The sequence below is a fragment of the Tinamus guttatus genome, unplaced genomic scaffold (genome assembly GCF_059628265.1).
Source record: "Tinamus guttatus ecotype Peru unplaced genomic scaffold, ASM5962826v1 Tinamus_guttatus_pri_ptg000314l, whole genome shotgun sequence".
Classification (NCBI taxonomy): domain Eukaryota; kingdom Metazoa; phylum Chordata; class Aves; order Tinamiformes; family Tinamidae; genus Tinamus; species Tinamus guttatus.
In genome coordinates, this window is record NW_028288848.1 from 228,469 (window position 1) to 244,108 (window position 15,640).

The window sequence follows — 15,640 nt, forward strand, 5'->3', positions numbered from 1 at the left end:
GCACCTCAGGCAAAGTGCGCCTATGCCTGCTGAGTATGGCCTTCACCACCCAGTTAAGGTGATGACCGTAGTACATGTCCTTCCTAAAAAAAACCTCTGAAAACTGTGAATGAGCACAGCCGCATGAGCAGCAGACATGGCCGCACTGCAGCTCTGCGAGCTGGGCCGCGGGTCTGCACTCCCAGATCAACCCGAGCCGCCTGCACGGAGGCCCTTGAGCCGCTGACATTGCACCTTGCTGCTGTTTTTCATGACATCGTGTGGGACCGCGTTTATCTAAACCACCCCACGAAACCGCGCCGTGCTGTGCTGGTTACATTTCGGGATGAATTTTTCCTTCAGCTCCAAATTCGTTTGATGTGAAACTACTATAAACTTAATGTAAACAAAGGTAAGATTTTTCAAACCACATGTACCACAGCGATGATCACTTGGGCTGTAGCACAAAGGTGGCACCTGGATATCACATTTGTCCCTGGGCCTCACATAATGTCTCTGGTGGGCTCGCGCGTGCCCTGGTCGCCCAGGTGTTGCTGCGTAAGTGAACACAACATTTCCACTAATTTAAGGAGTACTTTACTTTACTTCATGCTTCTGTTTGCAGATTTGGAAGTATGTGACCTTTACACCACTAATAATATTGTTCATTTAGGGCTGTGGGAGCATCACGTCAACCTTCTCCCTTCCTCTGCCTCCCACTGCTAGCTTCTGCTTTGGCCAATTAATTTACCAGGCATTTTTTTTCTGTTTGTTTGTTTTCATTGTGCTTGGAAGCATTTTCAAAAGGGAAAAAAAAAAGTCTGAGCTTGCTGTATTTGTTTTGATAGAAGCAAATATTTTCTTTGGGTAAATACCTCTTTTTTTTCCTGTTAGAGAATTTGATTGCAATTTCAAAAAATAACAACATTTTAGCAATTAAATATGACCATACAGTATAAATATTTATGAAGTACAAAGGTGTGGCTAAATAACATTTGATTTTCACTCAAGAACAAAATAGCCCTGGGACATGACATAACAAAATTTCCATTTCTTACTCTCAGGAGGATATGGAAGAAACATCCATAAACATTGTCAGCTGAGACTAGGTAAAAAGGCTCCAAAATGAAAAACCTCAAGACATGCAGGAAGGAGAATTAATTCATCAATGCCAACTTAGACTAACTGCAAATATATCTTGAAATGTAGAATATCATTATCCTGCTGATTTATAGAGTAAAGAACAATATAGACAACACTGTGTAAAAACAGTGAGCATTGCTATAGCTCAGTATTAATTAGTCACATGAAATCTTGATTTTTTTCCATTGTCCTCAGGTGATTTGTAACATATGAGTGAAATACATTACACTTGCCAATCTAAAATGTAATGAAAATATGTAGGTCAGGTTTGCTGCCATACTTAAAGTTCTGATTGAAATGCTGCCCACCAACAAAATAATAGTAATTTCTTGCAGGAATTATAAAACTTAAACTATAGTACAAAGCATTGTGCACCAAATTACTCATTCCATAAACCACAATTATAGCCCACATGTTTTCCAATACAGATAACAAAAGATACATTTTAAGATCTGCACTTACTCTTCCTTTAATAAATAAAGTGAGCTTTTCACAAGCTACAAAATGATACAAAAACATTCCTCCATTTAAAGATTCAATCAAAGACTTGCCATGAATGGTGTGATATTAAAGTTTAAAAAAATAATCAATTTAGCTTGTATTTTTGGACATGATTTGTCACAAATAGCATTCCCAATAGATAAGAATGATTATATAGTAAAGAGCGTAATTTATATATCTCAAACGCTATGCTTTTGTCACTGACATCGTTAAGGAATTTGACACGTTTGCAGGAGAACAATATATGTCAACTGAAATATATACCAATTAGCTATAAATGGGACACTGAAATGAATGATGCATGTGCATGCTATACTTACAAGTAATAACATGTGGTTTAAAGTCGCTTGCGTTTTCAAACAAGAATTCTTTTCATGTTGTCATTTAAAAAATCTAATATTTCAAAAGGTCAGGAATAAATAGCACCATTAGCATTAAAAGCTAGCTAAAGGGAAAGTAATTTGTTGTTCATTTAACATTGCATTTTATGTAATAGCTTTGTAAAGTGTTCAGGGCGGGGGGGTGCAAGAGATTTTACTGTGCGAAAACAAGGTGACGGCAGCTCCAGTTCATTATTAAAAGGAGATTTTTTATTATACCATTGTCAACTTTAATGTCTTGATTCTGTTAGGTGTTTGTTAAAATTACATGGGCTGCTGAAATGGCTATGGCAAAAGATAATGCTGAGAATATCGGGACTGTCAAAACAATTGTGTAGGCAAGGATCTGCTTATACTAAGGTAAGGGAACAAAAGACAAAGGAGAAACTCTCTTGCAGTGTTAGGAAGTTAATAGTCCTGCTGAAGTTACCTCGGCAGGAGATACGGAGATCAGGAAGCCAAATCCTGGAAGAGACAAACGGTTGAGGCCAAACCTCATGACAGCGTCAACGGGCTGCAGGATACACGGAGAACTGGCGTTGGATGCAGGCTCCAGTCTGTGTGTGTGTGTGTGTGTGCTGTTAAACCCAGAAGCTGTTTATCCTCCCGGGAGGGAATGTGCTTTGCTCCCTGGAATGGAGCACAGGAATGATACGTGAAAGACGCGGAATGCCGGATGCTCTCCCTGCCGCGAGCTGTGGCCACACAGCTGCAGAGGCTCAAGGGAAATTGAGCAGGAGTGACCTAAAACAGGACTTAGGGCAGCCTCACTCAAAACAAACCAACCACTTAATTGAACTTTCAAGGCCAAGTACCAAATTATTTACACTCTTTTTCTACCAACATGAGGATGGGAAAAACTGGAGCTGGAATAGTCCATAGTCCTTGTGGAAAGCACAGGCTGGGAAGAAGAAGTGGAAGGCAAACCTCCTGGCTGAGCACTCGCAGCTGCCGTGCGGAGCAGCACAAGGAGAGCACTTTAATGAGAGCAAGACGCCGGTATCATCAGGCTGAAAAACATCTGCTGTTCCCCCTTGAAAGAATTTGGCCTCAAAAATTGGCTTACCATTTGCAGTGACCCAGACATCTAAGGCAGCATAGCAGGGGGTGGGTGTCCCCTTTGCTTGCTCGTGTTTCTTCCCTATTATCCTCCCTGGGCGAGGTTTCGGAAGGTCAGGAATCAGTGGTTCTGCGGGTCATGCTTTGCTTCGTGGCATGCTCCTGGGAGCCTTTTAATCTGGCCCCAGAGCACAAGTGTAACACAGAATCCTTTTCTAAGCATAAAAACAAGCCTGCACATCTCTTTCTTTGAGTGAAAATTAAATTGCTGGGGGATATCTGCTCAGCCGAATAAAACCAAGGAGCAGTTTGTTTTTGACATGAGGAATTTATTGCTGCTCTGCGTATGCAAATAAGTCGCCACTGTTCTTTGGTGCTGACTGCTCTTTTTCTGTCCTTTGCCGTTCCCTCCCTCTCCGCTTGCCCCGGAGAGCAGCATAATGACCTGAATTAATTAAAGCAGAAAAACTGTTTTTTCCTCACTGTTAAAAGAGCAGTGCTGCAACACAGGGAGAGCTGGCTTCAACCTCCACCGCCCCTAGGGGAATCCAAAGGTTTGCAAGGCAGTTGGTGCTCCCTCATGACCAGACACGGAGCAGGGGAGGAAAGGGCACCCAGAAAGGCAGAAAAAACGGAGTGCATCAGGCTGGGTGAAGAGAAATTCCTTCAGAAAAAGGGGCCCAGCTTGTGGTAGGTCTCTAGATGCCCGTGTTTGAGGACACGGTTCCTCTGAGAGCACGGGAGGAACGGGCTGCTCGAGCAGCAGCAGGCGGAGGGAGCTCTGCCAGGATTCAGGATCCTTCAGGGACAGGGCTGAGCTTGTGAACCATCATCAGCTGATGCTGTTGGCAACAGCAGAGAGGAAAAGCTACTGCCTTGTTCTGCTGCTCATCTTCTGACTTGATTCTTCAAACCTCTGGCAGTTTTGCTCAGTGCACAGTCTGCTAGGGGTGCTACACAAATGTTCACAGAAAAATCTACAAGCTCTTTCTCCTAACAAACGTCTGTACTTCCTCTTTGGTCATGTCCAGGGTGTTTGAAGCCCCTCAGAGATTCTGTTAGTTGTCCCTTTCTCCCCTTGTTATAATTACTTTGAAGCAGGCTGAAATCAAGAGGAATTTTTCAGTAGGCTTTGGATCAGTCACTAATCTTAAACCAGTATAAAAAAACCTGTATTTTACAGGTTTTTTATCGCGACATATGTGCAGCCTTCGAAATTCCCTGGATATTTCTATTGTTACATGCACCAGTGTGTATTAAAATTCCCTGGATATTTCTACTGTTACATACTGGAGCAGGGAAGGTTTCTCCTTGCAGGCATGGTTCCATCCAAAGCTGCATTTCATCGCTTGGCATGTAAAGCTATGAATTTTACAACTACAGTGATTGCAGACACCAGTGTTTCATGCACGAGTAGCTTTTATTAATAGCAAATTTGGGGGGGGGGGTGCTGTTAGCAGGCAGTAAGAGTTTGCAGAACGTCTTCCCTCACTGTTTCGGAACCACAGAAGTAGAATCTGCACAAAACAAGAACAAACGAATGCCTTGAGTGTTCTGGATTTGTTCACACTGCACAGGTGTAATTGTTTTAACAGACACATCTACATGATTTGTGATTTGACACAACTCTGCTACCTGAAAAGAGCACAAAATACTTTGAGCTCCTAAATTTGAAATATTACTGCAGGTAAAAGTGTTTATGCTGGCTGACGGGCTTCCTTTCTTTATCTTTGGAATTTCTTTTTTCTCTAATTTGGGTGCCACCAGCACTAGATAGAGGATGGATGCTAGTGTCAGGGGCATGAGCAAACAGAAGATGTTTTAGTAAATAAGAACTACAACAGAACTTGGGTGCTCTGATCCATGGCAGTGCTGCTGGGCTGAAACTGGATCCTATGTTTCATGTGATTACATTTTAACTATGAATAATACATTTGCTGTACATCTCCTCTAAATCCACAATCATGGGGGGAATAAGCAGGGTCAAGCAAGTGAAAGGATTTGTTTGAAAACTCAACTGAATGAGCAAAATTGGATCAGTAATGATGACTATAAATATGACTATGTTTCTGTAATCTGAGCACCCAAGTCACTATCCACCAAAGTCCCCAGAAATCCCTTTTTAGCCTGTTTCAATAGACTTTAGATTCAGTCTTTCAAGCCCAGCTCCCAAGTACTACCCCTGTTTGCTGGAATGATAGGCCTGTTATTACCCTTGTCCAACACGGTCTTAAGGCCCATCAATATGGGCAGAATTTCCACTGATTTCAAATGACAGTGAGTCAGACATCCTAATGCAAGTTAGGATAAGCATTTCTTGTAGCCAGGGAGTAGGAACTTGGCAAGAACAGTGCTGATAATCCAAGTCAGTACTACTATTTCTTGCCAAAAGCCTATACAGGAAATTTGCTCTTCTAAAGCAAATGATTTTACCCCACATTTAATTTTGTCTCTTCTCCCAAGTAGCTTTTAAGATTGTCATAATGGGTATACTTACTCCTCTCCAGTTTCTCCGAATTGCACAGTGACTTTTGCAGCTCCTAGTTTAGGGAGAGTTGGATTTATCACGTTGTTGTTCCAGAGAAATTTCACCTTTGTGATTGTTCCAACATTAAGTTCTGCATCAACTAATTTTGTGTAAGTAACATCTGGCTGGAGGTATCCTCTATGAAAATGAAAAGGTGATAGATGTTAGGCCTGCTGGCATAATTTAATATTAGTTATCAATATGGTCACGTGGTTGGTAGCAGTTAGGAGTATATTGGCAATCCTGGTAACTGGAGTTACAGTACGGTGACAACGTTGCTGCTGCTGTTTATTGGAAGCAGCAAAGGCAGGTGACTCTGCTGCAATCTTAATTCACAGTGAGGGGCAAATCCCTGTTCGTTTTGTGGGCTGGGTTTGCACCAAGTTTTCCTCACAGGTGGAATTCGATTTAGTGCTAATTGATTTATATGATCCGGATGTTGGATTTGTTTGGGGTGTCTCCCAGGTATTCCTGCACTTGCAAAAGTGTGGCCGAGGTGACCAGCTATCTCTGCATGGATCCGCAGTGCTATACTCTGGCCTACTAACATAAACAGCTACTTAATTCTTGTAGTGGCAGCACAACAAGCTCTGAATGGCAAGAATTTGTGACTGCTAATGGCTTCAGCTACTAAATCCCACTGAATATAAGGCAGTACTTCAACCTTCTTCCTTTGCCCTCACCTCCCATTCCCAGAGCTTGAAGGTGAGGTGCTGCTTTCTAAAATTTACCCCTACTGTACCAAGCCAAGAGACATTTCAATGGGGAACACGTTTACTGGGAAGGAATTCCTCACCGCAGGGAGTGAGCTGGCACAGCAAAACAACAAAATCAGAATGCATCCTCCCCATTTTTCATAATATCAGCTATTTTAGTTGAAATAAAGAAGAAAAATGCAAATAAACCATGCGACTCAAGCAAGCAACTTCAGCTTGAGCAAGCAAAATCATGAGCAAAGAAAGCAGATTTTTATGAAGTAAACCACAAGTTAAATATTGCTTAGATGTAAACATTTTACAGGAATAGCACAGACAAAGAGCTCAGAGCTCTGTTAGCATAAATTCAACAACAGCCATGGCAGACATCAACAAGCTACACCAAAATTATGTGGTGTAGATGGTGATGATTTTTTCAGTTAGGAAAGAGGAGAGGCTGCATTCCAGCTTTTGCCCTTCAAATGCAAGTTAAGAGTGACCAAATTGTCTCTGCATTTATATCAGGACCTGAGGTCAAAATTTGTCCGTAAGATAGGATCAATAAAATCAAAAGTATTAAAAAAAAACAAATAAAATATTCTATAGAAGAAGTCTGAATTTTGAACTTACTGGAAAATCTGGTGCTGCTTTGTGTTCCCACCATCTCCATACAAGGCAATATTTACATATCCTGTTACTTTGCGGTTTCCAGAGATTGTCACAGATATCTTGTACCTCCAGACTACACAGGAGAAATACAGAAAGCTCAATTGTACCCACAGAAAATAGCCTCCAAAACATGAAATCTTATTTTTTTATCAGTATATTCTACCCTTGCAGCTCAAGGCCACATCCCAAACTGAATGGAGGTAGCACAATGTTCTCGCATGTGAATCTTTGTGCTCCCTATTCTTCATTGCATTATAACCATGAAGAGCAAATATAAAATACCAGGAATTTAAAAAGAGAAGGGGTTTGCTAGCCCCCAGCCTTCTCCTCTTCGGATGAGGCAAATTCATTTCTCTAGCATCTCTTTGATGTGTCCCAGCCTCCTAAAATGTTGGTGGCCTCCCCTTGATTCTCTCCAGTTTGTCAACATTATTTTTGTAGTGGAGGGCCTCAAATGCAATATTTATATTGGGGCAGAAGAGGAAATAACTTGAGGACCTGTCATTGCACTGCTCTAAGGTCTGTCAAAATAAATTGTAAAATGAGGACTGGGAGGAAGTGTTTACAAGGACCAGGTAGCAATGGAAATATTCAAGACTTACGAGGGAAGTTTTTGGTCTCTGCAGTGTTCAGGTAAAGTTTTGTGACCTCACTGGTAACTTTGTCTTTGTATTTATCTGCATAGTGACCCATATTTGGGCATCCATCTTTTGAACATGGGAAACAACTTTCCTAGTGAAAACAAGCAGATTAATAAAGTTTACCAACACAGCTGAGAAAAAAAAACAATCAGTCATAGAACTGATTTTAGCATGCCTACCTAACAGGTTCCGAATTACAGCAACAACAAATTTCAAATAATCCTTTTTATAACCAGGAGAAGCTCATCTAAGCTACCCAACTTTCTCAAAGACTTTGATTTTTCAGGGATTTTTTTTTTCATGCTATTTAGCTCATTCCACCCCACCAGTGCCGTTCTTGAGTAAGTGGGAACTAGAGTGGAAGATGAGTCCCACCAGCAACTCTTCAGTGAGAAAGAAGGATGTGTCCTTGTACTTTCAGGCTGGGTCAACAGGTGCTCTTCATTCTCCGAACTCTGCCTTGCAACCCTTTTGTCCTTCTGGGGACAGATGCTGTAGTCGTCTCTGCACAAACTGGCCTGAGAAGCCTCCATCAGGTGCTCCAAAGCTATAAATTCATGCTAAGCACTATGTGTTTTTGCACTTGGGGAAGCACTCTGGGGAAGCTCTGGCCAAGTGCCTTGTGGCTTTCACGTAAGCACAGAACCAGGAGACCTCTGGTGTGTGCTGGCCTTTGAGCTGCAGTGCTTCAAGACACTCTCACCTCTATCACAAATACTCCCTGAGCGCCCACCAGCATCGGGGGGTTGAACTTCAGGTGCGTAGATAAGAGGCACTGCTGTTGAAGTGGTTCATCCTGAAGGTCTGGAAGAATACTTACTGTTTCAAAAGTGTCATAGGAAGCACAAGCGAAGCCTAGGAATCCATCAGGGTAGATGATACTATCAGAGTAATACTTGTAACTCCTCAAATGATTGCAAGCCGCAAAGTCCCGAGTTCCTGTGAAGAGATGCTCCCAGGTTAGTGCTTGATCCCTGTTATTATATGCTAAAGGATACTGGCAGAGCACTTGCCATGTCGTTTGAGTGCATCCTGCTTCCTCAAGAGCCCTGCTGCAATTCTTGTAGTACCGAACTTGAGATTTGAACTTTGTTTTTGTAATGAATCGGTGCTCCAAGGATTGCCATGGACTCAACAGGTATAAAATGCAAACTTGAAATTCATTGTAGAGAAATACTGTGCAGCTCAGCTCATCCCCGTTCTGTCCCCTCACAAACACTTACCCAAGGAATCTGAGTTTCACAAAGGAAATGAGGATTGCATGAAAACAGGTCTTTTGTAGGCAACAGCTTGCATTACCATGCAAACCATACAAAAAGAAACCAAATGAAAGGTATTTAAAAATGAACTTCCTCAGGCAATGCTGTTTTATTCCAGCTGACAACTTAAAAACAAAATTATTACTATTATTTGGAGGATGTTTAAGAAAGAGAGAATCTCCAAATTTAAATAATGAGCAAGTTATTTCTATAGAGTTCCTTAATTTTCCTAACTTTAGAGTCAAAAGATGATATATATGTGATATATGACACAAGTATTTCTTTGTGCTTTAATTCCCGTATCGATAACAATAAAAATTGCAGCTGAAGTTGCCTAATCTAAGTAGATGTGAGTATCACTGACCTGCTCCGCCCACTGTTGCTGCTAGGTAACTAAATAATAACAAATGTGTTGTTACAGATCGTTCCCAAATTTGGCACAGTTTTAGTAGTGTTTCTTTCTACTGTTAGCTACTTCAGAGCAGATGTATTTTCTAGAAGCAAACCCCTTGTAATGCTCACTTTTGGATCCCTCTTTGGGAATAGGTTCTGGAACATGATATGTCTGAACATATTAAAAATTTCCCTGCACCCAGTGGGTGTCATTGACAGATCCAGTAACAGCTAATATGAAACACTCGAAACAAGAATAGTTAAGTCATTGTATTTTGAGAGTGACCTTCTTCTGAAATAATACACGTACCTTCCCAGATGCCATCAAGGTCTACAATCGTAGAAATAACATTCTTGCTACATCCTGGCATTTCCCGTCCTCCATTTGGATAGAAATCAAGATGTCCTATAGCTGTGCTCATTCCAAAACCTGAAGTATTCAAAGCAGGGGTAAACACATATTAAATGAATATTGTCTCATACAAACAGCTCTTCGCATGAAGTTTGTCTGTATTACTTTAAAACATGAGCTCTTAGTGCCCAGAATAGTACTTTTGCTGTGTTTGCACAGTACGTCACACAACTAGGATGGGTGATTGGAGCACTCGGATGCTGCAGAGCATAAAGACGTAAGCAACAGTGCAGAGTGAGCACTCACCCAGGTAGGGGATGGTGGGAGCTGTGTCGGTGTGAATAACATCAACAAATTTTGCATCAGACTGATCCAGCCTGACCTCAATGGGAGTGTCTTGGAAATACGGCTGAGCGGGGTCCAGTCCTGAATGAAAAATATTTGTGTTAGATACAGATAGAGATACAGATGAGTCATGCTATATAACTGTATGATTGTGTATAGTTAATGTCACATTAGCTCCTTATACCTAAAGAATGTAAGGATTAAAAGAGAGATGGCATGCTAGAACTTAGAGTGGAATCGTGGGCAGGGGAAATGCTAATGCATATGGAACCAACCGAATTTTACTGATTTACATCAGTATTGAGTTCCAGCACTTGAATATCAGCTATTATTTTGAGGGAAGTTTAGCTAGAAAGAAAATTTTGCCCAAATGGAGGTTACTGCGTCAGCATCCTGTATAGCTCATCTACGTGGTGTCTAGAACACCTTGAGTAACTCCAGTTCTGCCAAGTTCTTGAGCTACTGAAAACCAGTATGTCTATTTGTGGTGCAGATTTTGGAACTTAGTTTTCCAGTGTCTAGTTTTGAAATCTTTGCTTCTGGTCCTAGCATGAAATGGTATTCATTTGCTCCCCAAATTGCTGCAGCAATTTCAGGAGCTTGTATGAAGTCTTGCAAATTACAAAACATGTATTATCTTATACTTGCATCTCTTATTTTATTTTGGGAGTAGATTTGGTTTTGCTTTTACACTGAATTTGGTAGACTATTAGTGTACAAATTTTATTCCGAGGCTCAGAAAGCTCCGATTGAGAAAACGTAGTAAGTAAGTGAAAAGGGCTGTGCTAATAACATCTGAAATTGTCTTTGTGTATGAAAAGTCACTCTGTTTAATACACACTACCCTTGGCACTGCCCGTGTGATGAATAAGGGGATCCAACAAGTAGCTTTACATTTTGTAAGCGCTGAACATGCTAAAAATTGCTCAGTAGTGCACACTGCAGGAAGAACTACCTGTATTTTGAGAAGTGGTTTCATCACAAGTTTATGTGATGGCACCTCTTTTCAGTTTTGTTTTCTGGGACAGTACTGAATGTGTTTTAAAATACTCAAAATGCAGTCTGTGCTTTGTGAGGCATCTGGAATACCTCTTTTAGAAATGCATATATATCATAATAAATAGGCATATTCGTTTGCCATTTGCTTTTTCTAATTGTAACTTAAAAATTTAAGGAAGACAAGAGCTTTCTTACCAGTGATTCTTCCAATCCCCGACCTCCTTTTCCCAGCTTCACCTGCCACATGGGCTCCGAGGCTGTGCCCAATTATGTGGACATTGTCTAGAGAGTATCCGAATTTGTCCTAAGGAAGATAGTAACGTAAAAAAAAAAAAAATACATTTCCATTTTCATCACCAATAGGGAAGAGTAAAGAAGGGCCAAGAAGCTACTCTGAGTTTGACTACAGACTCAGGGCCCAGTCTACAGACCCTCAGCATTTATTTGCTGGTTCAGGTGCCTATATCTCTTAGTCTCTCAGGGCCCTTTACGCAGCTGTTGCCATGAGAAGGCAGTCTGCTCTGGTGGTTGTTTCTGCATACAAAACTCTTTACATCTGCTAACAAATACAGAGTAGCGATCCGAGTAGTACTATGGGGGGGACTGGTAGAAACTCGCATCTGAGTTACCTAACTCTGCTATTGTAGTTTTGTAACTTGGAGGAAAAAAAAAAAACAAGTTAAGGTTTTCAGCTGAAGTTCTAAAATAATCACTGAGTAGTGATTTTTTTTTCTGGTTACATGGGCATTGCATACTTAAATATTGTTGAAACATATATTTTAAAAATCAACATTATTAATATAACTTTGCAGCCAGAAAGTTCTTACCACAAGCACATCTACAAAATAGGCTATTTCAGCGCCTACAACACGGACGTTGTTTGCTGCCTGGGTGTATGCACATCTTGAGCCTTTTTTCCAGTCTACACAGATACAGTTCACATCTTCCACTTCAAACATCCTCTGAGGTTGTAAAACAAAAATAAAAAACAAAGAGTTCCACAACAAATGCAATCAAAAATTGATTTACATTGCTTATTACTGCCAAACTCATAACTGCAGTATCAATATCTGCAAAAACAATGAAAGACACAAACTCTTCACGTGTGTCTGTGGCCTGCTTGCACACAGGTACATGTTCTCACCCAGTATTGAAATAGGCTGAAACCCTGCAGGAATGGCCATAGATGCTGCTGAGGACAATAGGGTAAATACTGGTACTTTTATGTATCAACTTCAGTCAAGCTATGTATGCAACATTAAAGAAGAAATCTACTCATGTACGGATTCACTTAAGCGATTTAAAAGTATGTCTTTAATTATCTGTTCAGTTAGATACTTCATTGTCTGCCACAGAATCTGAAGCCTCTGAGCTGCATTGCTTTGTTAAATACATATATTTTTAGCAGCGTTGATATATTTATTCTGTTTTTCTTTATGCAGAGACACAGAAAAGCATGCAAAGTCAGTTAACAATGGACTAGCAAAGGACAGAAAAGGCAATAGACGTGTCTGTGAATATGATATAAATGGTAAAAATAAAGGTGCACGTAGGATTTACCTAATAAGGAGGAGAACAAAGAACACATACACATAGGAAAGCTGAAGTACTCACAACCTTTTTTGCTCCACTCTTTGATTAAAAGGCCAGAATAAGAAGAGCAATTAAAGATTTATTTCCAGTGGACCTACTTAAATTCAATCAAAGGGGACCAGCTGAAGCAAAAAGAGAGCTTTTTGTAACCATCTTTTTGACTGTGATGTTCCAGAGAAATAGAAGAGGGCAAAACAAAACTCTGTTTTGATAGACTGGAAAATAAGAGACTGAAAATTCTAAAATATCCATCTGCTCATGATACTTAAACTCTACAGTAAAAAATCCAACAAACATTCCTAAATCTATGTAAGTGATAATCAAGAGAGATTTTAGAAGAGACACTCTCAAACAAATTTCTTTTCTTTTGTCTAGGTAACAAAGAGAATCAGGTAGAGAGGGTGCAGTAAGTATAAAATGATTGATTTATATGGATATTCACATTGTTTACAGCAATCTCATAAGTAAAAGAAGGATATATATCTTAAACAAAGTTTTAGTTGTGTAGATAGTTAACTATAAAACCCTATCCAGAAGGTATCATAAGCTGTCAGCTTTTATTTTGTTCTACAATCCTTGAGGTTCCTTGCTTTCATTAGCAATTGGAATAGAGGCATATTTTTAGGATTTGGGAAGACACCAAGTCAGTAGGAATTGCAGCAGGATATGGGGACAGGATTAAGAAATAATTCATCAAATTGGAGAATTGGTGAAAAATCGAAGTACTTAGTACTTCATCCACTATTTATAGCACTACTCAAACTTCTTGTTTGAGTAGTAGCATTGAGATCTCTTCTGGCTATGGACTTAGAAAACTCTGTTGCTCCTGTTAATGGCCAGACCATGTCCTCAGCTTCCAATACCCCCTGGCAGTCCGTACCCCACACCTAGAAACCTGTCTCTTCACTGCAGAAGTACAAGGAGATAGTTATTTCTGCAGTTATTTTTGTAGTCACCCTCATTCCTAAGCAACATCTTGCCTAAGGGTTTATATTGTTTCTATCACAAAAATATATGCTGATTGAGCAAATCCATCTCACTCACTTCACTTATGAATGTGGTGCATTTTGCCTGCAGCTTTTGCCCAAGAGCTGCACATTTGAGTTGCTGACATTTTGAAAACAACAGGTCATTTCATCCTTCTTATCTGTACAGTAAAAAATGGTTAGAAATAGATAAAGTAGACAATTTATAGGAATATATTATAAATCCATACTAACGAAACTCACAAGGAAATTTCCAAGGTACGTACCCGGCACATGTCTGACAGCCAGTTTTCTTCTCCTGTGTCAATAAATCCATGTACAATAAATCTGGTTATCTTGTTCACATCAAAATTTGATTGCTCAATTGTTGTTGGATCAGTTGCAGAGATATCCTGTTGTGGATATTGAATTATTAAACATTTAAATCTTTTTTTTTTGTAAATTGCATATTAAAATTGTAAAGGAAATAGAAAACGCGTTATTGAAGATTAGAAGTTTGTTCATTTTATATAGGCATTTAAATATTATGTACCCCTAAGCTTGTTTGCAAATATTCACTTAAGGTTTGTGTCTCCATTCAAACCAAGGCAAGTTTTGTCACATATCTTGGGGCAGCCAAGACTTTACTTTTAAAAGGTTTTCCTCAAATACAGAGGACAAACAGTTACTCAACAACTTCATGGAAGTTTCCTGGTACTTCTCCATGGTTTTATAGAGAAGTGGGTCTTGCTTCGTGAGCACTGGTGGAGTTTCTTTGCTGTAGCAGAAGAACTGTCAGTGCAAATTCCACCCACAGGCTTTTCCAAGGAGCTGGAAAAGGTTGTGTCTTGAATAAAACTGCAGGGAGGGCAATTTCTAACATTTTCCAGGGATTCCGTTAGCTTGAGCCTGTGTCTAGGTGCTCTTTCTGCATGTGATCTGAGAAGGTTTAAACCGCAACCATTCTTACTTGGTAGTCATCAGGATTTGCCTTGGTGTAGAGGAGGAAACGGGGGTCTATTGTCTCTGGACTCCATGGTAACTTGGAGATGGGTCTTTCCAGAGTCCCAGCCCAGGGTACATCATTGGTGAAGCATCCTATCCGATCATAGCAGACTTCACTGCCTGCAGCACACGGATGAGATGACTGTTAACATGGGAGCGAGCAAAGAAGTGAATAACACACAGTGTCATCTCTCCAGCAGCCGCTTGGTCCCTTGAAACTCAGAAAATCTTTAGTGCATTCCTGTGCCCTACCTTGGATGTTCCAAGATACCTTGGGCATCCTTTGCCTAAAACAAGGACAGCTGAGCCAAGGTACTGTAAATAATCAGCAGTAACCTGAGACTGTGCTGAGCAGATGACTACATTGCCCATGAGAATTTTAATAAAAAACAGTGGCTCCGCAGAATATGGAGCTCTCCCAATTGCATTTTCTGCATTTCCAGCGCTGAAGCAGAGTACATTGAATTGTTTCCTTACACTTTGGTCTGACAGAGAAGACAAGTGCAGTAAGTTTGATTTCAGACAGAAAAACACTTATGCTTGTAATGGCACGGCCCTGGGGCAGGGTTTCCAGAGTAGAGAGCAGAGAGGACAGACCCACTCATCTCAAAGCACACTCATCTCTCTGCTCCTGCACCTGAATGCAGACAACATGACCCATCAGCAAGTGGAGAGACACCACAGCACAAAATAATATCTCAGGAAACACAGCAGTGTAGAAAGTTTGCATTAAAAATAGTCCTGCATTCTTACCTGTGGCTGTGCCGAGCAGGAACAGCGCTAGTATCCAAATTCCAAACATCTACAACAACAAAGAAGAAACAGCTAGGATTTGCTACCCTGTCACATTAGCAAGCTAAAAGCTCGTAGTCCAAGTCCAGAGTGACTCTCTCCAGTCAGGGCTACGCTGCTACTGGGATGCATTCAAGCTACTTTAAAACGAGCACACAAATTTCAATGTGAGGATGGCATCTACCTGACAAGGCAATAAAAAAATAGTGGACCCGACTACTTACGGTGCAGGCTTGAAGCTCCGTGCGCTAACTACCAAACTTTGCATGTACTTTTATATTATGCTTTATCCTTGGAATCATTCCCAGAAAGATATGAAAATTCGTTTATTTCAGATTATAGT

The 15,640-nt window shown here is 40.5% G+C and overlaps 1 protein-coding gene across 1 annotated transcript; it reads right to left on the bottom strand.

Annotated features, from left to right (window-relative positions):
- Positions 1-4,515: 4,515 nt before the first annotated feature.
- On the bottom strand, positions 4,516-15,307 carry LOC104574961 (pancreatic triacylglycerol lipase). The gene is made up of 12 exons (XM_010222272.2): positions 15,259-15,307; positions 14,471-14,625; positions 13,788-13,913; positions 11,770-11,904; positions 11,138-11,246; positions 9,905-10,024; positions 9,557-9,676; positions 8,415-8,533; positions 7,556-7,685; positions 6,915-7,026; positions 5,560-5,727; positions 4,516-4,579 (listed from the first exon to the last, which is right to left on the bottom strand). The coding sequence occupies exons 1-12, from the start codon at positions 15,305-15,307 to the stop codon at positions 4,516-4,518; spliced, it is 1,407 nt and encodes a 468-aa protein (XP_010220574.2).
- Between the last annotated feature and the right edge of the window lie 333 nt (positions 15,308-15,640).